General features: G+C 49.7%; 1 protein-coding gene across 7 annotated transcripts in view; it reads left to right on the forward strand.

Moving 5' to 3' along the window:
* RGS12 (regulator of G protein signaling 12) overlaps window positions 1-25,834 on the forward strand; it is a 162,448-nt gene that overhangs the window by 81,221 nt on the left and 55,393 nt on the right. For 6 of the 7 annotated variants that reach the window (XM_064286176.1, XM_064286177.1, XM_064286175.1 and 3 more), the window contains one exon: window positions 23,923-23,944. In XM_064286176.1, coding sequence (XP_064142246.1) covers window positions 23,923-23,944 — 22 coding nt within the window. Of the gene's footprint in view, window positions 1-1,003; window positions 2,029-23,922; window positions 23,945-25,834 lie in introns of those variants that run through there. The other variant, XM_064286182.1, reaches the window with a different exon arrangement.

The following is a 25,834-nucleotide window of genomic DNA, read 5'->3' on the forward strand; positions in this document are numbered from 1 at the left end:
AGTCACTGATGGCAGTCACCAGGGTCTAGCAGGGCTGGGAGTGTCCTCAACGGCAGCTGTCTCACCCAGCTGAGATGCTCTGGTCTGCACTGGCCACGGCCCCACCTCCTCTGCCAGCATAGACCCCTCAGGGACCAGTGAGAAGTGCCACCAGGGCCACAGAGATGGCTATCCTTCCACAGCACACCTGTGGTTTCTCTGAGGGCATGTGAGCTTCAGTGTGCAGGCAAGAGGGTGCAGGCTAGGAATAGCCGTGCCTGGAGGAGGAGCCCACAGTTTATGCTACCCGCTTTCACGCCTGTGGCTTCTTCTGAACCCACAGTGCAGACATGGGGGTGAGGGGCTGGCTGGTTTTGCCTGACAGACGAGTTGTCCCAGGACAGGTCACACGGTGTGTGCCTATGGGGACCTGGTTTGTGCGCAGAGGCCCTGCGGCCCCTGCCTGAGGCTCTCTGCTTGGTCTGGGCTGTGACCCAGCTTCTGATCTGGAGGACAGGGGAAGTGGGGCAAGAGCACTCAGGTGAGGCCCTGCCAGCAGGGAAGGCTGGTCCCAGGAAGCCCAGGGCGGGGCCCCCTCACAGCAGAGAGGGAGTGCGGCTCATCGGTGGCTGCCCCACACTGGGAGGAGCAACCTAGACTGAGGGAGGTGGGTTTCTGGGGTTGATTCCTGCCCGTGTCCCGGGGCGACCCCTGCCCGTGTCCTGGGGCGACCCCTGCCCGTGTCCTGGGGCGACCCCTGCCCATGTCCTGGGGCGTCTGGCCAAGCCGTACCCACGCCTCAGGGAATTCTGGCTGTTGCGGGGCTGCTCCCATCCCTTCCTCTCTCACCTTCCGGCCAGCTCGGGGCACGGCCTCCTCCTGGCCCACTCCGGGCCACATGCCTCCTAGTATCTCCAGGCCCCCGTGTCTCCAGGAGACGGCAGCCTCCACCCCAGCCCTGTGCTGGCTTCGTGGCCACTCATCTCTTGCATTTATTTTGTGCAGATCTCTTTTGACAGCCGCCTAGGGGAGCTGTAATGTTTTTGCCATCGCTGGCAGTGTTACAAAATCCTTCTTTAACTCTGAGTTGCCCCCTGACTCTGAGTTCTCATGTTGGGAACACAGAGGTGTCCCCACTGGATAGCAAAGCGAGGGCTGGCCCCCACTCACACAGGGCCTGGCCTCGCGGTCCTTGTTTCAGTCCTGCCATGGGCCCTGTGGGCCGTGAGTTTGCAGTCCCTGGACAAGATGCTCCTGCGCTGGTGAGGGGTGAGCGGACCTCAGAGCCCCCTAGATTGGACCCCAGCTGTCAAATGCTGTGAGGTTTTGTCAGAGAAAGAAGTAAGGAAGCACTTTGGGGTAAGCAGCATACCCCCAAATCCCCAGAGATTTTGCGACAGTACTAGGTTCTAGAAATAGGTCACATTCTTTTTCTTCCTCTTTAGACCCAGGACCTGTGGAGGCTGTCTGGCTTTCAGGATGTGTCATCCATTGGGGAGACAGACAGAGCAGAACTGAGAACCCCAAGCAGCCCTGGGAGGGTGTTCAGGAATATCAGATGCTGCCCGCTGGCACCGTGACCCCACGCCCAGGCCCCAGATGGAACCGTGGCCACTGTAATTAAGGCTGCGAACTGCGAGCCTTGAGCCTCGCTGTCCTGGAAAACAAAGTCCCTGCAGCTGTGCTGGCTGAGAAATTACCCCTACAGGCCCAAGTTTGATTTTCTGATTTGTTAGAGGAAATATTTTAAAACGACCCCACAGTGTGATTTATGTAAACGGCCTTTTCTCTTTGGAAGAGACAATTGAGAGGAGCTGGATCCCTGGCCATCCGCCGCTTCCTGCTGGGTCCTGTTGCTATGGGTTACAGGGGAGCAGAATGGAACTCCGTCTGAGATGTCTTCACACTTTTCTGGCGTGTACAGGCATGCTGGGGTGTTAAGTGGTGTACTGCAGACCCAGCGCCTGGGGTGGCTCGGGAGTTTTCTCCTCTATGATGAACGTGGGGAAAGGGCTGCCGGACGAAGTGCACGTCCCTCTTGATCAGCAGGTAAGCTCTTCCCGCCTCGTCTTGTCATCTAGGCAGAATTGTAAGAAACTTGGCATCTTGGTCGCGGCTTTATTTTCTGCCTGGTGAGTGATCAGTAGCTGTGGAATTTACAAATGCTTTCGAGGGCAGTGTGAAATGCTTTGTGGGTCTGCAGCCTGGAGCTTGAAGTGAGCGTGGCTGTGGGTCAGCGGTCCCAGGACCCACACACCTGACGTCCACACTGGGCTGGGGTCCATGGTCAGCGACCCCTCGGGGAGTGAGCTGCTGACATCTGAGTCACGTTCCGGAATACCTCAAGTGCTGTGCTTTTCCTTCCCCGCCTGAGTAATTGTGGCAGGCTTTGCAGACGCGGGCGACTTAGCTTCGTTGAAACGTTAAATTTCAGATAGATAAATGCTCTGTAAGTTAATACTCTCTATTCTACATTTTTAAATTTAATATGTTGATTCTGGTATACAAACATACACACATACCTACTGGCAGTCATATTTAATGATAGATTATTATATGAGCTTATAGAGTTAAACTTTACTGTAAAATGTTCTTTAAAAATATTTGAGACAAAATACAAAGAATAATTTTCTTTTTCCTCTTATGGGGCTGTGCCATGTCGATGGAAAGATAAACATACATTTAAACTATATACAAAGGATTGTCACCCGTTACCGGGTGCCCATTTGAATTCATTCTCTTCAGGGAATTCCTTCAGCTTAATATTTTTTCTCACCACCTAATTAAAACCTTCAGAGAAGAAAGGGAAAACGAGTCTTTCCTGAGTGCCTGGTTTGGATGTGGAGTGCGGAAAAGGGAATGGCAGCCTTTGAAAAAGAAAAAACAGAAAGAGGTCAGTCAGGCCAAGTCTGCCAGTGAGCATGTATTTTAATGTGTTTACAAATATCTCCAGTATGTATTTTGAGAACAACTTGTGCTAATAAAGCCACGTTGGGAGGGCCAAGGTGCAGGTTTTGATCTTTATGGGAGTCGGTCCGTGCGTCCATCACTGCGCTGGGCTGCCCAGCTGTTGGTGGAGGAAAACGTGTTCCCTGCCAGTTCCTGTCTTATCCTCCGTGGAGAAATGGGTTTTGGAGCCGTGATGCCCTTAACGGAGCAATTAATTAGTAGTTATTTGTCTGCCTGTGAGCAGTACTTTCAATAGCGCATTAGGGCAAGTTTGAGAAAACTTTATTTTTTATTCTGAGCACTGAAAATCTGCCTTGGTACTTGCCTATACAAAAGATTTGGACTTCAGTTAAAACGGTTTGGAAATGCTGAAGCTGCCAGTAAGCTGTTCACGTGAGTGTTGAAGGAACTCTGGTTAAGGTGGCCGGGCTTTTTAGCAACAGAGCGGGGGCAGCTCAGCCCTTGGTAGCAGGAGAGGCAGGGGCGCAGTGTACATCCAGGCTAGTCGCCTGAGGGCTGACTTTTGGCTTGGGGGGTCATGTGGTGCGAGGGAAGTGAAGGAGAGAAACCGGGTTCCAGGACAGCCCCAGCCTGGCTGCTTCCAAGGCAGTCCCTCCCCTGAGCGTCCGTTCTTCTCCTTTAAAGTGGGAGTCCCAGGCCGAGGCCATGCGTGGGCCCCCCAAAGCTGGGTGGGTTGTGTGATGCTCTTTAGAAGACCTGTTTCTAATCCAAAGGCCCCTTCACCCGTATGTGGAAGACGCTGTGCTCTCACAGGGGCTGCTCCCAGCATCAGTGAAAAGGTGCCAAAGCCAGCTGCCAGGCCTCCACTTCCCGTCATTTTAGAGAGTAGGCCCTACAGAAGCTGGCTTTGAGCATCTGTGTGCCCCTTTGCCAAAACCAAGCGAGCGTCACACTGAAGCCACCTCACTCACGTTAGGTCAGACAGCCTCGGGCACTAGAAAGGTGGTGAGGGGCCCACAGCCTGAAACTTGACAACTGTCCAAGAAGATGGCTTGAACAGACCACCAGTGTGGCCACCCTGTGTCTTGGAGGAGCGAAGCCTGGGGCCCCTGCTGTGTTCTGGCCAAGCCTGGGGTGAGAGCTGCTCATTAGCCACCATTCAGGAAGGCTATTAAGTGCCACCCCGCGGCTGTGACAAGTCACCACGGGCTCCAGGTGGGCCTGAGAGGGGTTTCCTGAGTGAAGGGGGTGCTCCCTGAGAGGGGAATTCCTGAGTGAGGAGGGAAGTCTTTGAGTGGTGGGGGAATCCCTGAGTAGGGGGCGAGGGGAACCTCCCCGAGTGGCAGGGGAAATCCCTGAGTGGCAGGGGAATCCCCGAGGGAGAGCCTCCCTGAGGAGGGGAGCCTCCCTGAGCGGGGAATCCTTGTGGGGGGGCTTCCTGAGTGGGGGCCCCCTGAGCCAATTAGAGCCCAGGCAGTTGTGGTGTTGCAGGTTGGCGGCCCTTTCAGAGCCGTGCTGAGACATTATGGCAGCTCCATCTTTTGCCCTCTTCTGAGGTGTGGCACGGGGCCCCACCCTCAGGTGAGCCCACCGTTGGCCTGGGTGTCGGCTGGTCCCCATGTCTGGCAGCCCTCTGATCAGCTCTCACTCTGTCTTCAGCCAAGATGCTTGGTAGACAGTGGAGACTGAGGGTCTTCCTGCAGTCCTAGAGCTCAGGGGACTTAGCTTCAGGCTATCATGCTGCTGACCACGCACCCAGTGAATCCGCGGGGAACCGCCATCTGGAGGTTGGTCATTTGTGTGGCTTGTTGATGTGTCACGTTGCCTGCCTCCCCCCGTGGTAAAATATAAAGTCTGCTCGCTGGACACTGGCAGGGCTTTGTCTCAGGCAGAGGTTTGTCTCCTGGAGGCCCTGCACCCGTCAGAGGTGACACAGGTCTGCTGGCTCTGTGGGTGCACTGCGGTTGGTGCCTTTGGGGCTGCTGGGTGCGAGGAGAGGGTGGCCATCGACCACGGGCCCTCTGTCTCCAGACACTGGGGTCTGAGATTAAAAACAAAGTAGGGCCTCCCTGAGAAGAGAAGTTGGATTTTATTTTCTGGGCAGCGTGGGGCCCTTGATGTGCTCAGCAGCGGCTGGCAGTTTGGACACCCACCTCATCTGCAGGAGCCGGGAAAACATCAGACACCACAGATTTCCCGCCTGACGAGGATGGGCCCTGGGTGTCGAGGAGAACAGGCCCTGTGTGAGCGAGGGAAGTGAAAGGATAATCAGGAAGATGGAGAGCAGTCATAGAAGTCGGTGGGTCTGGCCCTGGTGTCATGCTCCCCCACCTCCTTGCCGGAACCTTCCCCTGCCCCCCAGAGGGGGCTGCAAGGGCCTAGCCCGGGCACGGCAGGAGTTGAAGTTCCCCATGGGAGCAGCGATGGGCCAGTTCCAGGGCCCTGCATGAGCATGGGCTGGAGTGACGGGGAGGAGAGAGGCCTGTGTGGGGGTGCTGGTCCAAGGAGGAGCCATGGAGCCAACCGGGGCTCAAGTGGGAGGCGAGCCCCAGGTCGGCCTGCCCTGCTGGGGGTGGTGCATGGGGGCCCCCGGCCCAGGTGAGCAGAGCCTGGGGGTGAGCTCGGGGGCCATGCGGGCTGTCCTGTGTGGACAGCTTCCTTCCCAAGGCCCAGGTGAGTGGGCCAGGGATGAGCTCCGGGGCCATGCGGGGTGTCTTGTGTGGACAGCTCCCTTCCCAAGGCCCAGGTGAGCGGGGCATCGAGGTGAGCTCCAGGGCCATGCAGGCTGTCCTGAGTGGACAGCTTCCTTCCCAAGGCCCAGGTGAGCGGGGCCTGGGGGTGAGCTCGGGGGCCATGCGGGCTGTCCTGCGTGGACCACTTCTGTCCATGGCCCAGCTAAGTGGTCTTGGCTCACCTCCAGCTTGTGGACCCCTGCCCCAATGTGTTCCCTCCCCCCCTCCGCCCCAGCTGTACTCCTTGAGGCCTCGACCCGTGCTTTGTGCTCGGAGCGGCAGAGCTTTTGCTGTGTTTGGTCTGTGGTTGCCCACCCTCCACATGGGGCATTTTGTCCCAACTCTGCTCCCTCTCCTGGGCACTCAGCACAGATTATGCCCGAGACCGCTGAATCTGAAACCAGGCGGAGGAGGGGCCTTCTGCCAGATGGCGTGAGGAGCCAGCCGGGCTGGACTGGCTTCCACTGCTGATCACACAAGTCTGTCCCCTGACCCTGCTTGTCTATGCAATACCCCCCAGGATGAGGGAAGCCACGATGACATTTCTGTGAGCAGTGTCTTCCCCTTTCCCTCTGGACAGTGGCCACCTGAGCACCACTTCCCTTCTGTGTTCTGTGTGTATGGCGACCTGACTTCTCCTCTCACCAGTGGCCTGTGCCCTGATGCTAAAACAGGGTCCTTCCAGGGCTTCGGGCGAGGAGGGGCCGGAACTGAGGGCGGCCGGTGCCACGTGGAGCATGTATGCACCTTGGCTCAGGTAACCCTAGGCAGCCCTGTGAACTCAGGGAAGGTGGAGGCCCACTGAAGGCTTTTCACCAGAGTTCCACCACCTTTCCTGCTTGGCTCCTGTGACATGCCCCTCGCAGTCTTCCTCTTCCTCCTGACCCCTCTCTGTCCCCTCTAACTCCTCTAGGTCCCCACGTGGAGGCCCAGGGCTCACCTGGCCCCAGAGTCCTAGGTGATAACATCAGTCCTAGGGCTGTCACTGTCCTCTGCATGCTGACCCTCCCCACCCATGTCACGGCAGGATGTCTCCCCTGGACTGTGGAGCTCAGTAGGGTGCCATGTCACTCAGCCTCTCCCTGGGGGTCAGGAGGCACTAAACCCCAGTGCCCAGACCTGACCATGGTCCCCATCCCAGTGCCCAGACCTGACTGTGGTCCCCCAGGGGCCCAGTACCCCTCTGCAGTCTCCCCTGCTCTGCAGAGGACAGGCTGTCCTGTTGCTCAGCCCAGGACTGTGGAGGCGCCGTGCTGCATCAGCTGTCCTGGGTGCTGAGCCTCCGCTCCTGCCCCTGAGGTTGCAGCTTCTCGCCCCGGGCTCCCACCTGGCTGAGTGCTGCCATCTCTTGTCTGCAGCCGATGTCATCTCCAGCTGCTCTCTGTACCCTGTCCTCAGGCACCCTCTCTTCTCCAGTCACAGCCAATGTGGGGGGAGGGGAACAGTAGGGCCTTCAGTATTTCTAACAGGTACACTGGTCTCTGTGCAGATGCCACTGCCAGGAGCCCCCAGCCTGTACTCATCAGCCTTGTGGTCTCCTCCATGGCAGCCCCCTCAGACTGTGGGGACCCAGCCACTGCTGGTTCACCTCTGGGCCCTGGCAGTGCGAGCTTCAGAGGCCCGGCTGCTGGCTGTCTCCATGTGTGTCTGCTTGAGTGTCCGGCACCTACAAGGCTTGGCTCACAGTCCGTGAGTGAGGAGTAACCTTCCTGGCCTAGGTCCCCCCACTTTTGTCCCTAGCTGTGTGCTGAGCAGAACAGGCACCTTACCTGTGTCCCGTGTTGTAGTGTCTGGGGATCACACAGACTCCTTACAGCACTGAGTGGGACAGGCACCTCGCCCGTGTCCTGTGTTCTAGCGTCTCGTGAGTCATGCAGACTCCTGACAGCACCGAGCAGGACAGGCACCTCACCCGTGTCCTGTGTTCTAGTGTCTCGTGGGTCATGCAGACTCCTTACAGCACCGAGCAGGACAGGCACCTCACCTGTGTCCCGTGTTGTAGCGTCTGGGGATCACACAGACTCCTTATAGCGCTGAGCAGGACAGGCACCTCACCTGTGTCCCGTGTTGTAGCGTCTGGGAATCACACAGACTCCTTACTGTAACTGCATGGGTGTGAGCCCAGAAATGTGTGTTCCCCTTAATGGTTTGTTAAAAAAGAAATTGTGTGTGTGTGTGTGTGTGTGTTGGGGGCACCTGGGAACACCAAGAAAGCTGCTGGCGGAAGCAGAAGACTCACAGGACCATCCTGGTGTGGGGTTGCTGGGACGTGGCTCCTTGCTCAGACCCCTGGAAGGCCTAGGGAAGGGTCAGTAGCTGTGCCCCCAGGCGCTCCCCGGGGCGGTGGGGTGGGGGTCCCTTCCCGAGGCAGTGGGTCGAGAGCCTGCTCCCTGGGGTGGTGAGCGCAGCTACCCTTGGCTCTGCGATTCACTTCAGGAGAGGGGCATGGAGTGAGGTGTCGGCTGCCGCTGCCTGGGCCTTCACACTGGGGGCAGCGGTAGGTGGACTCATGGGGGAGTACGGCGTAGGGGCCTTATCTGTGGGAGCTGGAGGGCTTTGGGAGGAGGGTCCAGCATTCAGAGCTTGAGGAGGGGGTGTTCCTGGTAGAAGGTGGGGTGTCTGGAATTGGGGCAGGGGGGCTGCTGCACTGCTGGGGACCAGACCAGGGCACCTTTGTGGGTGCAACAGTGGTCCTAGGTCAAGAGTGGTCATGGTCTGGGAGCGGTGCTGGGTTGGGTGGAGCATGTCACTGGGGAAGACGCTGTGTGCCAGAGCCTGGAGAGGGGCAGGGAGGGAGCATTCTCCCTGTGAGTGTGTCATCTGTCCACTGAGTGTACATTGCTTGGGCTCTATCATGTTGCTGGGTGCCAACTGGGCACCAGGAGACGTGGCTGGGACCCCAGACCGATTATGTGATGGCCAGCACTGCTGTAGGGCCCCTCCCAACGGTTGGCCACCTGGAGGGCAGCAAGCAGGGCTTCCCTGAGGAGCTGCCACCCAAGTGGGCAAGCTCAGATGGGAGCCAGGGCAGAGGGTGGGCTGCTGGACACCTGGGGGTGGGGCCCTGGAGGTGCAGAGGGGAGGGGTTGGATCCTTCTCTCGGCTGCTGTTGGACACCTTGGACGTTGGCTGTCAGTGGGAGACGTGTTACATCATGGACGTGTTAGGCACTCACACATGCACTCACCCACACACTCCCACTCTCACGCACATATACACACACACTCATGCAAACTCACACAGACTCATATACTCTCATGCAAACTCATATACCTACCCACGCACACGTGCTTATGCACATTGGAGTACACAACACTCACACATACTCATGTACACTCAAGCACACATACATTCAGTGCACACTCACACATTCGTGAGCACACACACGCACTCTCACACAAACACATACAGCTCTGAAACAGGCCTCAGGCACAGCACATGCCCTTTACACGTGTGATGTACTCGCCATTGCCGTCTTTGCTACTCTCTTCCACTTTATAAAAGCTGCAGGTCACACCCCACTGAACTGACCCTGCAGCTCCTCGTGGGCCTTGGCTCCCAAAGGCTCCTGGTGGAGCAGAGTGGAGGCCAGTGTGGCAGAGCCAGTGGTGGGCTGGACTGAGGTGCGATGGAAGTGGGAATGAGCGAGGGTTGGGAAGCATCCGCCCACCAAGAGCACGTCTGCATCTGCTCAGCGGTGCTCCCCACTCAGGGGTCCTGTTCACGGGGGCTTCTAGAAGTCCTCAGTACTCCACATGGATCCTGCTCTCTTCACTTGACCCGGTGAACCTAACTAATAAAGCTCTTTTTTTTTTAACCATTTTTTTTTTCATTTACTTTAAGTGAAAGTTTACAAATCAAGTCAGTCTCTCATACAAAAGCTTACACACACCTTGCTATGTACTCCTAGCTGCTCTTTCCCTAATGAGATAGCACACTCCTCCTCTCCACCGTATATTCCCCATGTCCATTCAACCAGCTTCTGTCCCCCTCTGCCCTCTCATCTCCCTTCCAGACAGGAGCTGCCCACATAGTCTCATGTGTCTACTTGAGCCAAGAAGCTCACTCCTCACCAGTATCATTTTCTATCTTACAGTCCAGTCCAATCCCTGTCTGAAGAGTTGGCTTCCGGAATGGTTCAAGCCTTGGCTAACAGAGGGTCCACGGACCATGACCTCTGGGGTCCCTCTAGTCTGAGTTAGACCATTTAGTCAGGTCTTTTTATGAGATTTTGAGGTCTGCATCCCACGGCTCTCCTGGTCCCTCAGGGGTTCTCTGTTGTGTTCCCTGTCAGGGCAGTCATTGGTGGTAGCCGGGCACCATCTAGTTCTTCTGGTTTCAGGCTTATGTAGTCTCTGGTTTATGTGGCCCTTTCTGTCTCTTGGGCTCATATTTACCTTGTGTCTTTGGTGTTCTTTATTCTTCTTTGCTCCAGGTGGGTTGAGACGACTTGATGGATCTTAGATTGCTGCTTGCTAGTGTTTAAGACCCCAGACACCACTCACCCAAGTGGGATGCAGAATGTTTTCTTAATACATTTTGTTATGCCGGTTGACCTAGATGACCCCTTGATCCATGGTCCCCAGAACCCTGCCCCTGCTACTCTGGCCTTCGAAGTGTTTGGTTATATTCAGGAAACTTCTTTGCTTTTGGCTTAGTCCAGTTGTGCTCACTTCTCCTGTACTGTGTGTTGTCTTTCCCTTCACCTAAAATAGTTCTTGTCTACTGTATAATTAGTAATACCCCTGTCCCTCCCTCCCCACCTTTATAACCATCAAAGGATTTTTTCTTCAGTGTTTCAACTTTTCTTGAGTTCTTGCAATAGTGGTCTCATGTAATATTTGTCCTTTTGCAACTGACTGGTTTCACTCAGCATAATGCCTTCCAGGTTGCACCATGTTATATTTCACAGATTTGTCGTTGTTCTTAATTGTTGCGTAGTATTCCATTGTGTGACTATACCATAATTTATTTATCCATTCATCCATTGATGGGCACCTTGGTTGCTTCCATCTTTTTGCTATGGTGAACAGTGCTGCAGTGAACATGGATGTCCATGTATCTGTGTAATAAAGCTCTTAAAAGGGTAGGCATAGCTGTTAACGCAAATTGGATCAAGTTCATAAGGCTTTCCATCACTGGAATTATTTATATTTATATTTCTTCTCTGTCTTCAAAGCATTTAATACATTTGGGCAACTTTCAGGCTCTTGGTTGCTTATTTAGGAACCATCTGTGATTATTTTGTACTTTTTATGTCCCAGATAGACATCAGCGGCTAAATATTAAGAATTTACATCACCACATGTATCTATAACAGTAATTTGGAAATGTGATGGTCTAAGAATTCCTGTTGTCTCCTGTTACCAACAGAAGGAGCCGTAATGGAGATTCAGTTTATCACATAACGCTTTTCATGTAAATCACCTAAAGCTTTTGCAAACATTACTTCACATACTTCGCATAAAATATGCAGAGAGCCTGTGTGATCCAGACGCATTTCCTGCCGAGGACAAACCCAGATAGCTTCCTTTGAGTGATCGTGTTGGTAAGGGCAGCTTTTTGAGGACTGCGGAGCTTTGAAGCGTGCTACACGTCTCAAACGCCCTCTAAGCTTCTCTGAGTCTGTTTACTTTGGTGTAAATGCCAGTCTGGCAGGCTTGCTCTAGAGAATTGTAGAGCTGTTTAATTTTACAGTCCTCGGTATTTGATGTTTCAAGTTTAAGCACCGAAAAATGCTAGCTTTCGAGATATTCTTTCACTGGCAGCTTTGTATTTGTGGCTGGCTTTGCTTGGAAGTATAACATGTGGATACGGGAATTTGGGAAGAGTCCAAGAAGTATAGGCTCACGAAAACAAGTTATTAATGCCAGTCATCCTGGTCTGAGTAAACATTGGGAATGGTGAGTTTTAATTGAGAAAACTGTTTTTAAAGTGGACAGCGCCTTGGCCCACTTCTCCTCATGATGGGGTGTCTTGGGAACTATCTGTGGTAGTTTCTGGATCCCGGCCATTTTGGGCACTATGCTATGTTGGTCAGTACGTGCTCACAGAACGCAAACCAAACATGAAAAAAAAAAAAAAAACACATGAGCCAAGGGTAATTCGGCCAGAATAGGACATGTCTTTAGTTCTATGGCAGAAACGAATGATCTGGGTGACCTGATCGTCTGTTCCCTCATTGTAGGCAGATTGCCTCCCTGCCCTCTCTCGCCCCCATTCCATCCCCACACCAACCACCTCCCCACCATAAGCTGGGCTGTACACGTGCTCCCTGTGTGGTGCTCACCCCCGTGCCTCCCATGCAGCCCTGCTCCATCCACACTTCCACTCTGACAGCTGAGTTCCTGGTGGTCTCTACTTCTCATCTGCCCAAAGATATCCAGCACCTATGACTTCACTAAACATTCTACCCAGGAGCCACGGTGGGTGGATGAACCCCTGAAACTATTGCTCTGAGATAATCTTTAAACCTTAAACCAAAAATATCCCCTGAAGCCTTCTTAAAACCAAGCAGTAAAAAAAAAAAAACTGGTAAAAATGTCTACCTGAGCATTGTGCTCTTTTAAGATCTCTATGGGATCAAATGAACAACAGCAACTCAAAAGGTTAGATAGGAAACTTAGGGGGCAGTGGATTTATGTTAATGGGGGAGGAACAACTCAGAAAAGGAAGGTGAGAATGGTTGCACAACTCAAAGAATGTAATCAGTGTCACTAAATGGTACATGTAGAAACTATTGAATTGGTGTCTGTTTTGCTGTATATATTCTCAACAACAACGACAAAATAAATAAAATGTTTAAAAATAACTTCTAAAATTCCACCTGCTTTAATTCTTACTCCCTATTTTTTTTTTTTTTTCTTTTATTAGAGCCACCACTTGTGTGTCAGTTTGTTATACCCTGGTGGCTTGCATGTTGCTGTGATGCTGGAAGCTATGTCACTGGTATTTCAAATACCAGCAGGGTCACCCACGGTGTACAGGTTTCAGCTGAGCTTCCAGACTAGGAAGAAGGCTCGAATAGTCTACTTCTGAAAAATTTGGTCAGTGAAAACCTTATGGATAGCAGAAAACATTGATATACTGCTGGCAGATGAGCACTTCAGGTTGGAAGACACTCAAAATATGACTGGAGAAGAGCTACCTCCTTAGAGTTGATCTTGATGACTTGGGTGGAGTCAAGCTTTCGGAACCTTCATTTGCTGATGTGGCACGACTCAAAATGAGAAGAAACAGCCGTAAACAAAAGTCAAATGTACAAAGTATGAATCAAGGAAAATGGGAAGACGTCAGAAATGAAATGGAACCCGTAAAGATCAATATCCTAAGTATTAGTGAGCTGAAATGGACTGGTCTTGGCCATTCTGAGTAGGACAATCACATGGCCTACGATGCTGGAATGACAAATTGAAGAGGAATGCTCTCCCATTCATCATCAAAAAGAACACATAAAGATCTATCCTGAAGTACAACGCTGTCGGTGATAGCGCAATATCCATATGCTTACAAGGAAGGCCATTTAGCACAACTATTATTCAAATTTACACACCAACTGATAATGCCAAAGATGGAGAAATTGATGATTTTTATCGTCTTCTGCAGTCTGAAATTCATCAAACATGCAATCAAGATGCATTGATAATTACTGGTGATTGGAATTCAAAAGTTGGAAATGAAGGCCCAGTAGCTGGAAAATATGGCTTGATGATAGAAACGATGGCAGAGATTGAATGATAGAATTTTGCAAGACCAACAACTCCTTCATTGCAAATACCTTTTTAAGACAACATAAGCTGTGACTATACATGTTGTCTTAGTTACCTAGTGCTGCTATAAACAGAAATACCACAAGCAGATGGCTTTAACAAACAGAAATTTATTCTCTCACAGTCTAGGAGGCTAGAAGTCCAAATGCAGGGTGCCCACTCCAAGGGAAGGCTTTCTTTCTCTGTTGGCTCTAGGGAAAGATCCTTGTCATCAGTCTTCCTGTAGTCTAGGTGTTTCTCTCAGCACAGGAACCCTGGGTCCAGACGATGCAGTACCCTCCTGCTTCTTCATTCTTGGTGGCATGAGGTCTTCCCATCTCTCTGCTTGCTTCTCTCTCTCATATCTCAGAAGAGATTGGCTCAAGATACGGCCTAATCTTGTAGATTGATTTCTGCCTCATCAGCATAACTGCCTCTAGTCCTGCCTCATTAACATCATAGAGGTAGGATTTACAACACATAGTAAAATCACAACAAATCACAAAATGATGGACAATCACACAACACTAAGAATCAAGGCCCAGCCAAGTTGGCACACATTTTGGGGAACACAATTCAGTTTATAACACATGTGAACCTCGTAGGGTTGAATACGCAAGAATCAAATTGACTACATCCATGGAAAGAGATGATGGAAAAGCTCAATATCATCAGTCAGAACAAGGCCGGAGGTCTACTGTGGAACAGACCATCAGTTGCTCATATGCAAGTTCAAGTTGAAGCTGAAGAAAATTAAAACAAGTCACGAGAGCCAAAGTACGACCTCAATTATATCCCACCTGAATTTAGAGACCATCTCAAGAATAGATTTGACACATTGAACACGAATGACCAAAGACCAGACAAGTTGTGGGATGTCATCAAGGACATTATACATTAAGAAAGCAAAAGGTCATTAAAAAGACAAATATGAAAGAAAAGACCAAAATGGATGTCAGAAGAGACTCTGAAGCTTGCTCTTGAATGTAGAACAGCTAAAGCAAATGGAAGAAAAGATGAAGTAAGAGAGGTGAACGGAAGATTTCAGAAGAGTGGCTCAAGAAGAAAAATAAGGTATTATAACAAAATGTGCTAAAACCTGAAGACAGAAAGCCAAAAGGGAGGCCCAAAGACCATCAAATTGGGAAAAGACAGTCTTTTTAACAAACGGTGTTGGCAAAACTGGATGTCCATCTGCAAAAAAAAGAAACAGGACCAATACATCACATCATACAGAAAACTAATTTAAAACGGATCAAAGACCTAAATATAAAACCGAAAACTATAAAGATCATAGAAGAAAAAATAGGGTCAGTGCTAGAGGCCCTAATACGTGACATTAACAAGATATACAAATCATAACTAACAATACACAAACACCAGAAGATAAGCTAGATAACTGGGACCTTCTAAATATTGTGCTCATCAAAAGACTTCACCAAAAGAGTAAAAAGAGAACCTACAGAGTGGGAAAAAATTTTGGCTGTGGCAAACCCAACAAAGTTCTAATCTCTAAAATCTATAGGAAAATACAACACCTCTACAACAAAAAGACAAATAATCTTCTTAAAAAATGAGCAAAGGATATGAACAGACACTTCATCAAAGAAGACAGATACATGAGGAAATGCTCTCGATCACTAGCCATTAGAGAAATGCAAATCAAAATCACAATGAGATACCATCTCACCCTGAAATTACTGGCATGTATCAAAAAAAAAAAAAGAAATTTAACAAATGTTGGAGAGGCTACGAGGAAATTGGAACTCTTATGCACTGCTGATAGCAATGCAAAATGGTACAACCATTTTGGAAACTGATATGGCGCTCCTTAAAAAGCTACAAATGGAAATACCATATGATCCAGCTGTCCCACTCCTATGAATATATACTAGAGGAATAAGAGCCATCACACAAATAGACATGTGCATACCCATATGCAGCGTTGTAAACAATAACAAAAAGATAGAAACAACCTAAGTGTCCATCGACAGATGAATGGATAAACAAACTATGGTACGTACAAACAATGGAATACTACACAACAGTAAAGAACAATGATGAATCTGCGAAGCATCTCACAACATGGATGAATCTGGAGGGCATTATGGTGAGCGAAATAAGTCAATGGCAAAAGGACAGATATTGTATAAGACCACTAGTATAAAAGCTCATGAAAAGATTTACACAAAAAAAGAAATAATCTTTGATGGTTATGAGGGAGGGAAGGGGTAGGGAGGGAAAAACAGTAAAAAGACAACAGGTAAGTGGTAACTTTGGTGAAGGAAGGATAAGACAGTATACAATACTGGGGAAGGCAGCGCAAGTTGTCCAAGGCAAGTCATGGAAGCTCCACAGACACATCCAAACTCCCTGTTCGTCTTGTTGTTAGGTGCTGTCGAGTCAGTTCCGACTCATAGTGACCCCATGTACCATAGAACGAAATGCTGCCCGGTCCTGCACCATGCCCACAATCGTTATGCTTGAGCCCATTTTTACAGCCACTGTGTCAATCCATCTCATTGAGGGTCTTCCTGTTTTTTGTTGACCCTCTACTTTACCAAGCATGATGTCCTTCTCCAGGGACTGATCCCTCCTGAAAACATGTCCAAAGTATGTAAGATGTAGTCTTGACATCGTTGCTTCTAAGAAGCATTCTGGTTGTACTTCTCCCAGGACAGATTTGTTCATTCTTTTGGCAGTCTATGGTGTATTCAATATTCTTCACCAAGACCACAATTTAAAGGTGTCAGTTCTCCTTCGGTCTTCCTTATTCGTTGTCCAGCTTCCACACGCATATAATGCTATTGAAAATACCATGGCTTGGGTCAGGCGCACCTTAGTATTCAAGGTGACGTCTTTGCTTTTCAACACCTTAAAGAGGTCTTTTGCAGCAGATTTGCCCAATGCAATGTGTCTTTTGATTTCTTGACTCCTGCTTCTATGGCAGTTGATTGTGGATCCAAGTAAAATGAAATCCTTGACAACTTCAAAGTTTTCTCCATTTATCGTGATGTTGCTTATTGGTCCAGTTGTGAGAATTTTGTTTTCTTTGTGTTGAGGTGTAATCCGTACTGAAGAGTGTGGTCTTTGATCTTCATCAGTAAGTGCTTCAAGTCCTCTTCACTTTCAGTAAACAAGGTTGTGTCATCTGCATAACGCAGGTTGTTAATGAGTTTTCCTCCATTCCTGATGCTGTGTTTTTCTTCATATAGTCCAGCTTCTCAGGTTATTTGCTCAGCATACAGGTAGAATAGGTATGGTGAAAGGATACAACCCTGATGCACACCTTTCCTGACTTTAAACCACTCAGTGTCCCCTTGTTCTCTCTGAACAACTGCCCCTTGGTCTATGTACAGGTTCCTCATGAACACGATTAAATGTTCTGGAATTCCCATTCTTTGCAATGTTACACATAATTTGTTAGAATTGTTCGCCACTGTAGGCGTATGGATATTATCCTATCACTGACGGCATTTTACTTCAGAATAGATCCTGAAATGTTCTTTTTGACAATGAATGTAATGCCATTCCTCTTCCAGTTGTCATTCCCAGGATAGCAGACCACATGATTGTCCGATTCAAAATGACCAATACCAGTCCATTTCAGCTCACTAATGCCCAGGATATCGATGTTTATGTGTTCTATTTCATTTTTGACAATTTCCAATTTTCCTAGACTCATACTTTGTACATTCCAGGTTCCAATTATTAATGCACGTTTGCAGCTTTTCTCATTTTGAGTTGTGCCCCATCAGCAAATGAAGGTCCCAAAAGCTTGACTCCATCACATCATTAAGGTTGACTCTACTTTGTGGAGGCAGCTCTTCCCCAGTCATCTGTTGAGTGTCTTCCAACCTGCGGGGCTCCTCTTCTGGCACTATATCAGACAGTGTTCCACAGCTATTCATAAGGTTTTCACTGGCTAATTCTTTTCAGAGGTAGACTGCCGGGTCCTTCTTTTTTGTCTGTTTTAATCTGGAAGCTCAGTTGAAACCTGTCCGCCCTGGGTGACCTGCTGGTATCTGACTACTGATGGCATGGCTTCCAGCATCACAGCAACACACAAGCCCCTACAGTACGACAAACTGACAGACACATGGGGGAGGAGTCAAATTGCTGGGGTAGGGGCTGTGGGGACCATGGTCTCAGGGAACATCTAGCTCAATTGGCATAACATAGCTTATAGAGAAAATATTCTGCGTTCTACTTTGGTGAGTACCATCTGAGGTCTTAAAAGCTTGTGAACTGCCATCTAGGATACTCCACTCACCTCACCCCATGTGAAACAAGGCAGAATGAAGAAAACTAAAGATACAAGGGAAAGATTAGTCCAAAGGACTAATGGACCACATCTACCATGGCCTCCACCAGACTGAGTCCAGCGCAACTAGATGGTGCCTGGCTACCACCACTGACCGCTGTGACAGGCATCACGATAGAGGGTCCTGGACAGAGCTGGAGAAAAATGTAGAACAAAATTGTAACTCATCAAGAAAAAGAAAAAAAAAAAGACCAAACTTACTGGTCTGACAGAGACTGCAGAAACCCCAAGAGTATGGCCCCCAGACACCCTTATAGCTCAGTACTGAAGTCACTCCTGAGGTTTACCCTTCAGCCAAAGATTAGACAGGCCCATAGAACAAAATAAGAATAAAAGGGCATACCAGCCCAGGGGGAAGGACGAGAAGGCAGGAGGGAACAGGAAAGCTGGTAATGGGGACCCCCACGTTGAGAAGGGGAGACGTTTGACATGTTATGGGATTGCCAACCAATGTCACAAAATAATTATGTGTATTAATTGTTTAATGAGAAACTAGTTTGCTCTGTAAGGCTTTATCTAAGGTACAATTAAAAACAACAAAAAAAGAAAGAAAACCAAAACGGAGGAACGTACTGGACATTTTCAAGCTGAAAGAACTGAAGGAAAAATCCAAGTCTTGAGTTGCAATATTGAAGGATTCTGTGGACAAAAATTGAATGACACAGGCAGTATCAAAAGAAAATGGAAGGAATGCAGAGTCACCGTACCAAAAAAACTGGTCGACATATAACCATTTCAGGAGGTAACATATGATCAAGAACCGATGACAGTGAAGGAAGAAGTCCAATCTACACTGAAGGCACTGGCGAAAATCAAGTCTCCAGAAACTGACAGGATACCGATTGAAATGTTTCAACAAATGGATGCAATGCTGGAATCGCTCACTTGTCTATGTCAAGAAATTTGGAAGACAGTTATCTGGCCAACCAACTGGAAGAGATCCATATTAGTGCCCATTTCGAAGAAAGGTGATCCAGCAGAATGCAGAAATTATCAAACAATATCATTAATATCACATGCAAGAAAAATGTTGCTGAAGATAATTCAAAAGTGGCTGCAGCTGTACATCGCCAGGGAACTGCCAGAAATTCAGGCCGGATTCAGAGGGGACGTGGGATGAGGGCTATCATTGCTGATGTCAGACAGATCCTGGCTGAGAGCAGAGAAAACCAGAAAGACGTTTACGTGTGTTTTATTGACTGTGCAAAGGCATTCTACCGTGTGGATCATAACAAATTATGGATAAACTTGTGGAGAATGGGAATTCTGGAACGCTTAATTGTGCTCATGAGGAGCCTGTACATAGTTCAGGAGGCAGTTGTTCAAACAGAATAAGGGGATACCGCGTGCTTTAAAGTCAGGAAAGGTGTGCATCAGGGTTGTATCCTTTCACCACACCTATTCAGTCTGTATGCTGAGCAAATAATCCAAAAAGCTGGACTATATGAAGAAGAACGGGGCATCAGGATTGGAGGAAGACTCATTAACAACCTGCGTTATGCAGATGACACAACCTTTCATGCTGAAAGTGAAGCAAACTGGAGCACTTACACATGAAGATCAAAGACTACAGCTTTCATGCCCAGTGGTACATGTAGTGATCGTGAGCTTTCTCAGCCTATAGGGTTTATTGCGAAACTGCTGTTGTGGCTGTTTGAAACCGAAGATGGGCATGTGCCACAAATTACTGTTTTTACAGGTTATCGTATGTGGTGTCTGAATTTTTGGTAGGAAAAATAGTAATTTTGAAAATTTTTATTTATTACACAGATGTGTCAGTAAACTCCGGTGGAGACTCTGGGGTATAATTAGTGGTACTTCATATGTACCACTGAACACTTAGGTAGGCTTGTGGGAGGTGGCAAGACAAAAAAATTCCTTACTACCTACCAAACATTCAGGCACGCTCAGTGATTCAGCATGCTTTCATAAATGAAAACACATGGTATCAACAAAAAATTCAAAGCAGAAAATAACTGGATCATCAAAGGGCTAACATAAAGAAAACAAAAATCCTCACAACTGGACCCATAAGCAGTATCATGATAAACAGAGGAAACATTGAAGTTTTCAAGGATTTCGTTTTACTGTAATCCACGATCAACACCCATGGAAATGGCAGTCAAAAAATAAAACTATGTATTGCACTGGGCAAATCTGCTGCTGCAAAAGACCTCTTTAAAGTGTTAAAAAGCAGAGAGGTCACCTTGAAGACTAAGGTACCACATGCTTGTGAAAGCTGGACAATGAATAAGGAAGACCCAAGAAGAATTGATGCCTTGGAGTTACAGTGTTGGTGAAGAACATTGAACTTACCATGGACTGCCAGAAGAATAAACCAATCTGTCTAGGAAGAAGTACAGCCAGAATGCTCCTTAGAAGCAAGGATGGCAAAAATTTGTTTCAAGTACTTTGGACGAGTTATCAGGAGGGACCAGTCTGTGAAGAAGAACATCATGCTTGCTAAAGTAGAAGGTTAGCGAAAAAGAGGAAGACCCTCTTGGGAGATGGATTGACACAGTGGCTGTAACAATTGTTTCAAACATAGCAACGATTGTGAGGATGGGATATAAAAGTTTCAGGATGAAAAATGGTGAACAGAGGAGATGGAAGTGTTTCACATTTATGTGTGTCAGTAGCGACTCCAACTGGGTTTGTCTTTTATACGGTACTCATGTCCATATTTTAGGGTTCTTGAGAAAAGGGGAGGCAGGTTCGCTATGACCTCCAAGTCCTCGCTGGTGTCTTCCAATGAGCCTTAGCACAGAGTCTGCCAGCCCGCGCCTAGAGCTTCCTTAGAGTTTTTGATTTGGAAAATAGACTTTTGGGATGGCTATCCGAAGTGGGCAGAGGGAAGAAAATACAGCATTTGGGGCTGCAGCCTGGAGATTTTGAGCCCCTTTTGGAAATTGTTGAATAACTGAGACACAAATGGGTCCCCTGTAAAGCCTCATAGCTCAGAATCTGGGACCATTTCTCTCTTCCCAGTGACCATACTTTAGAAGCCCTGGAGGAGTTCAAGGGGAACTTGGTGGTGAACTCTTCCAGTGTGGGTCCATCTGTAGTTTTCCATAGCCCTCCTTCTTGAAGGGTCTTGCTGGGCATGGCATCTATCTCCAGGTGGGCAGGGACTTCCTCTAGGTCTCCCCCACTTGCTCTGCTTTTCCTCCTGGGCCTCTGACTAGACTTGCATGATTTCCTGCATTCTACCCTCTATGTCTCTTCCTCCCTATTTCTTATTTTGCTATGTCTTGTCTTTCTGTGCTGCAATCAGTGTGATTTTTTTCTGTCCTGTCTTCCAATTCCCAAATTCTGTCTTCAACCATCTCATCTCAGTTTCATCTCTTTAGTGGGCCTTTAATTTCAACAGTTGTGTTTTTCATGCAAAACATTCGTTCTGGTTATTTTTCAAATCTGCTTGGTTTATTACATTTTATGATTTACTTTCTCAGGTGCTATTATTGACAGTAATTCTGATTTTGTTTGTGGCCTTGCAGGTTTTCTTCCAATAATCTCAAGGGAATACTTCAGTAGCCTTGGTATTATTTGGATTTGTAATGTGACCTTAGGTGACTCATTGTGACACGGACAGAAGGACAGCTTCCTAGAATGCACGCGTTCCCCCTTCGCCCTGCCCCCCTCCACCAGTATCTGGGCCAGCTGTCTGCTCTTTCACCTCCCTGTCTGGCAAGAAGATTAAACACTGGACTTAACACCTGGTCATGTGTTCACTGTGGAGAAGCGGGTTGATGAGGTGACAGGGTACTCTGGAAGTGGACTTTTAGATTTCTGAGCCTGGAACCCGTGAGGGCTGGAAGTGGTAATATCCTCCGCTCCATAGGTGTCAGGAAGTGGCTTCCTGGTACAGTGCAGTGGTTCATTTTTGTGTGGCCATTCTCTTCGTCGTCTTGTAACTCCCACCCCAGTGATTGGTCAGGGCTGTGCAAATAAGGCAATTGTGGCCCAACCAGGGGACTGGTCAGTTTTGCCTTCAAAGAGTGCCAATTCCAAGCAGAGAGAGGATTCTACCACCACCAAGGAAGAACAGCCAGGAATGGATACTTCCTTCTTTGGACCTGGGGCTGGGGACCCAGGGTTGGGGGCAGCCTGGGGGTGGGCTGGGGACCCAGGGCTGGGGGCAGCCTGGGGTGGGCTGGCGACCCAGGGCTGGGGGCAGGCTGGGGACCTGGGGCTGGGGGCAGCCTGGGGGCAGGCTGGGGACCCAGGGCTGGGGGCAGCCTGGGGGTGGGCTGGGGACCCAGGGCTGGGGGCAGCCTGGGGTGGGCTGGGGACCTGGGCCTGGGGGTGGGCTGGGGACCCAGGGCTGGGGGCAGCCTGGGGGCAGGCTGGGGACCTGGGGCTGGGAACCTGGGGCTGGGGACCTGGGGCTGGGGGAGGGCTGGAGACCTGGGGCATCTGGGGCTGGGATGGCCCAGCAGTGGGAACAGAATGCCAGTTGACATGTTCAACAGATTTTAAGACTGAAGTTATACGTTGCCTTTTCACTTCCCCCATGGAGGATGCGTGGGGCCTCTGTGTTGGTGGGAAAGGAGCTCTTACTAGCAGCTCTGGTGCCTGTTCCTTAGTTACCTTTCCCTCGGGGCCAGGGGAGTCGGGCGCTGCTTGTAGGTGGCCCAAGACTTAGGAAGAGTGGCCCCTTGTGTGGCCACATTGCAGGGCGCAGGCCCTGGTCATGAGCCAGAGGTCTGTCAGCCTCCTCCATCTGTGTCCTCCATCAGCCTGCACCTCTCACTGTGATCCACAGAGACGAAGCCGGAATCCTTGAGAGCTGCAGCTGCTCAGGGAGCCCCCCAAAGGCGGGACCTGGGACATGAGCCCCTCTGGGACCAGCAGAAGCCCCCTCTAGGACTGAGGCCCCTCTCAGAGTGGGCGCCTTGCACCTGGGTGGGTGCCGCTCTCCCTCTCTGTCCACCTGTGAGCCACTCTTTGGAGCTGTGGCCAGTGCTGGGACGGGGGCCCTCACACCTCAGTGGGGCTGCATGTCACCCTGATACCCTCCTCCTCAGCAGGGCTATATGGCGCCCCAACACCCTCCTCAGCAGGGCCACACGCTGCTGCAACACTTGGCATGCTCTGTCCCCAACACCCTCCTCCCAGCTCCTGGCCTCCAAGCCTCCTGGCTCCCCCTGCTTCTTCCCTGGTCTCTTGAGGGCATCCTTCCCTACTGTTTGTTCCGGTTTGGTCCCACTGTGCTGCCTGGCACATGACCTCTGGGTTGGTGTCTCTGCCACCGTCCAGCAACGCCATTCCAGCACTGTCCTTCTACACGTCCTGCAGGGAACTGGTGGAGCTCCTTCTGATAGCCAGTGCGTGTCCCTCGGGACCTCCAGCTGCCCCGCACGCCCTCTAGCTCCCCTCTCCAGGCAGTGTCCACACCAAGCCCCTGTCCTGGCACCATTGGACGTTCTCATCTTGGGTGCCTGTTCACCTGCCCCTCTTCACCCCACCGCTCCTCCCCTCTCCCAAGCCCCCTTTCTTGGACACTCCTGCCTGCCTGCCCGCCGTGGTGGCCACTCCACCCTGTCCCTTAGCGAGCAGATGAGCAGTGTGCTGTGATGGTGAGGAGCACTGGCCTGGGCTGTGTCCTTTTCTGCCATTGGTTGGCTGGGCCACCTTGGGGAGTTACGAAGCGTCTCTGGGCCCCAGCTTGGCCTCCATAGGGGAGATGATGACCGTGAACCTGGGGGCGCTGACAATGGTGAACCTGGATCCTAGTGGCATGGGACGGGTCCAGGACAGAGCTGGCACAGGCGTGCTCCTGCTCCCAGCACGTGGACATCCAGGCAAGTGGACGCTGAGTGCCCTTTCTTCAAAGCAGGTAGCCCTGAACATGGTCTGCCTGTGGTGGCTGCCCTGGGGACCAGGTGTGACCACAGAGTGCTGGGGCTCTTAGGCTGACCATCCTCAGTCTGAACACAGGTTTTTCACTGAGGAAGTTACTAAGCCTGTGATGTCAAACGTGCTGGGATTTGTTTTTCCAATGAAAGTGGTGATGCTGCTGTGCTGGCCGGCGTTCCCCAGCTGGGCGGGTCCCCGGAGGTGGGACCGAGCTCTTGACTCACTGAGGTGTCTGGCTCTGCTCAGACACCTGCGCTCGGTGTTAATTACCTCCCCCAGAAGCTTCCAGATTCTTCCTCAAGTGGATGTACTTTTTCCCGAGTTTGTCATGAGGCTTAATTAACTCATGTCTCTCTCTCTTTTCTTTCAGTCTGCAACTGTGTCTGACGGTGGTAAGTCACAATTCCTGATGTTTCTTTTTGTTGTTTTTAATGATGATGTGACATTGTGGGAGTGTGTGTGCCACTTGACTCACTCTGGAACCGTGTCCCCTGCCTTGTTCCCTTCCTTGGGGGGCACCTGCCCGTCAGGGCTCATTCTCTGTGAGCTTCCTGCTGCTCCGGGGGCCGCAGCGTCTGTGGAAAGCTGTTCGTCGCAGAGGGACAGTAGAAGCCTGAACTTGGGGGCGATAAGACGTCTGTGGCTGCCTCGGCGTCGCTGCTGTTCGCTGGAGCAGCAGTCCCTCACCTCGCATACCTGCGTGTGACAAGCTCAAACAGGTTTCTGCTGCCCCGTTGTTGTATAACCAGCTGAAACCAGAAAGGTACAAGTGAGCTCAAAGCTCTTGCTGAATTTGAGCAATTCTGGAAATTCAGGTGAAACTTTCAAGTTGCTAAACTTCCTTTTCTGAGGAAAGATATAGTAAATGGATTAGAGTTTGGGGATGAAGCTGAATCAAAACCTTTCTTTCTATCTTTAATTAATTTTGTGTAGGGGAATTCTTTTAATGGGACTGAGCCAACAGGGAAGCTGCCAGAGATGTCTTATTTCACTTAAGATTTCCTGATGCAATCCTAGCCGTTTTACTTCAGTTTTTTTTTTTTTTTAAAACTAGGAGCTTCTTCTAATGTCACATTTGTTCTAATACTTGTAGAAGTTGTTATGCTCAAAAGTTGTGCTTTTACGTGTTTTCAGTCAACGCTTCTGTCTTTGAAAGTTGAATAACATAATTCATCCAAGGCACTGAACTTTGTTTTCATGGAGTATGCCGGTGGTGGGTCTGAAGTCAAGATAATGGAAGCAAAAGATACCAGGGTGGGGACGGGGAGGGGACATGGGTGGCCTCGCAGGTTGTAAGCTGAAGAGAAACTCAGTGGAGCCTCTTTGGGTTATCCCATGACTGGTGACTGTAGGCAGTCCTTGGCCTTAAAGGGTTGCTTCTAAATAGTGAGACGGTCAGTCCTCCCAGCGAGGAGGCTGCAGCCGGCGGGCCCCCTGCCTGGGTCACCATGTGGGAGGTACAAGAAGCACGCCTCGCCTTACAGATCTGCTAATCCCTGGAGCTGGACCCTGGGAGTCTCAGGTCTGTACACTTGGGGCTTATTCTTCTGTATAAAAGGGATCATGTTACCTAGTTTATGTGCAATGATGATCAGTCTTAATCTGGGAGTGGGAAAAATTTCCTTAATGAAAAGGAACAGGACCTGTAACCAAGCCCAGGATACAGCTGTATGGTTTTTATAATACCCTGCTTGCGCGTACTGTTTCTGCTGGGTGCTGACGGACTTTTTTCCTGGTAGAAGATACTCATTTCTGCAGGACGTTTTTAAATTTGAGAAATTTATTTGATATGTTCACTTTAATCATGATAATTAATATTTATTCATGTCTAAAATCTGTCTCTGGTCAGCAATTGATGTAGGAGCCCCAGGGAGCTTCATTACTATATAGGTCACTTTATAGTTTTTTTAAAAGCTAAATCTCCGGACTCACTCCCCCACTCTAGGCCACCAACTCCCTTGCATCCTGTCTGTGGGAAATGGTGTCCTGGCCGGGCAGTGGGTCCCCTTCCCCAGTGGCCCCCCTTCTCTCTCCCCACAAGGGGCGGACACCCCTTTTCCCTCCAGAGACCCTCTGTGGCAGGAGGAGGGAGGGAAGAACTCACTCTTTCTTTCGGGAACGTTCAGTGAATTTCAGCAACTGCACTAGACAGCTTGTATGTGGTTTTATTTATTCACTTTTCTCTGCTTTTTCTTATTTCGCCATCTTCACTTTCTTTTCTCATCGTAAGAGTAAAAACAAGTGACCCCATTTAATCTGCATGTCCGTTCTAGAAGGCACAT

Source organism: Loxodonta africana, chromosome 5, assembly GCF_030014295.1.
Source record: "Loxodonta africana isolate mLoxAfr1 chromosome 5, mLoxAfr1.hap2, whole genome shotgun sequence".
Lineage (NCBI taxonomy): Eukaryota > Metazoa > Chordata > Mammalia > Proboscidea > Elephantidae > Loxodonta > Loxodonta africana.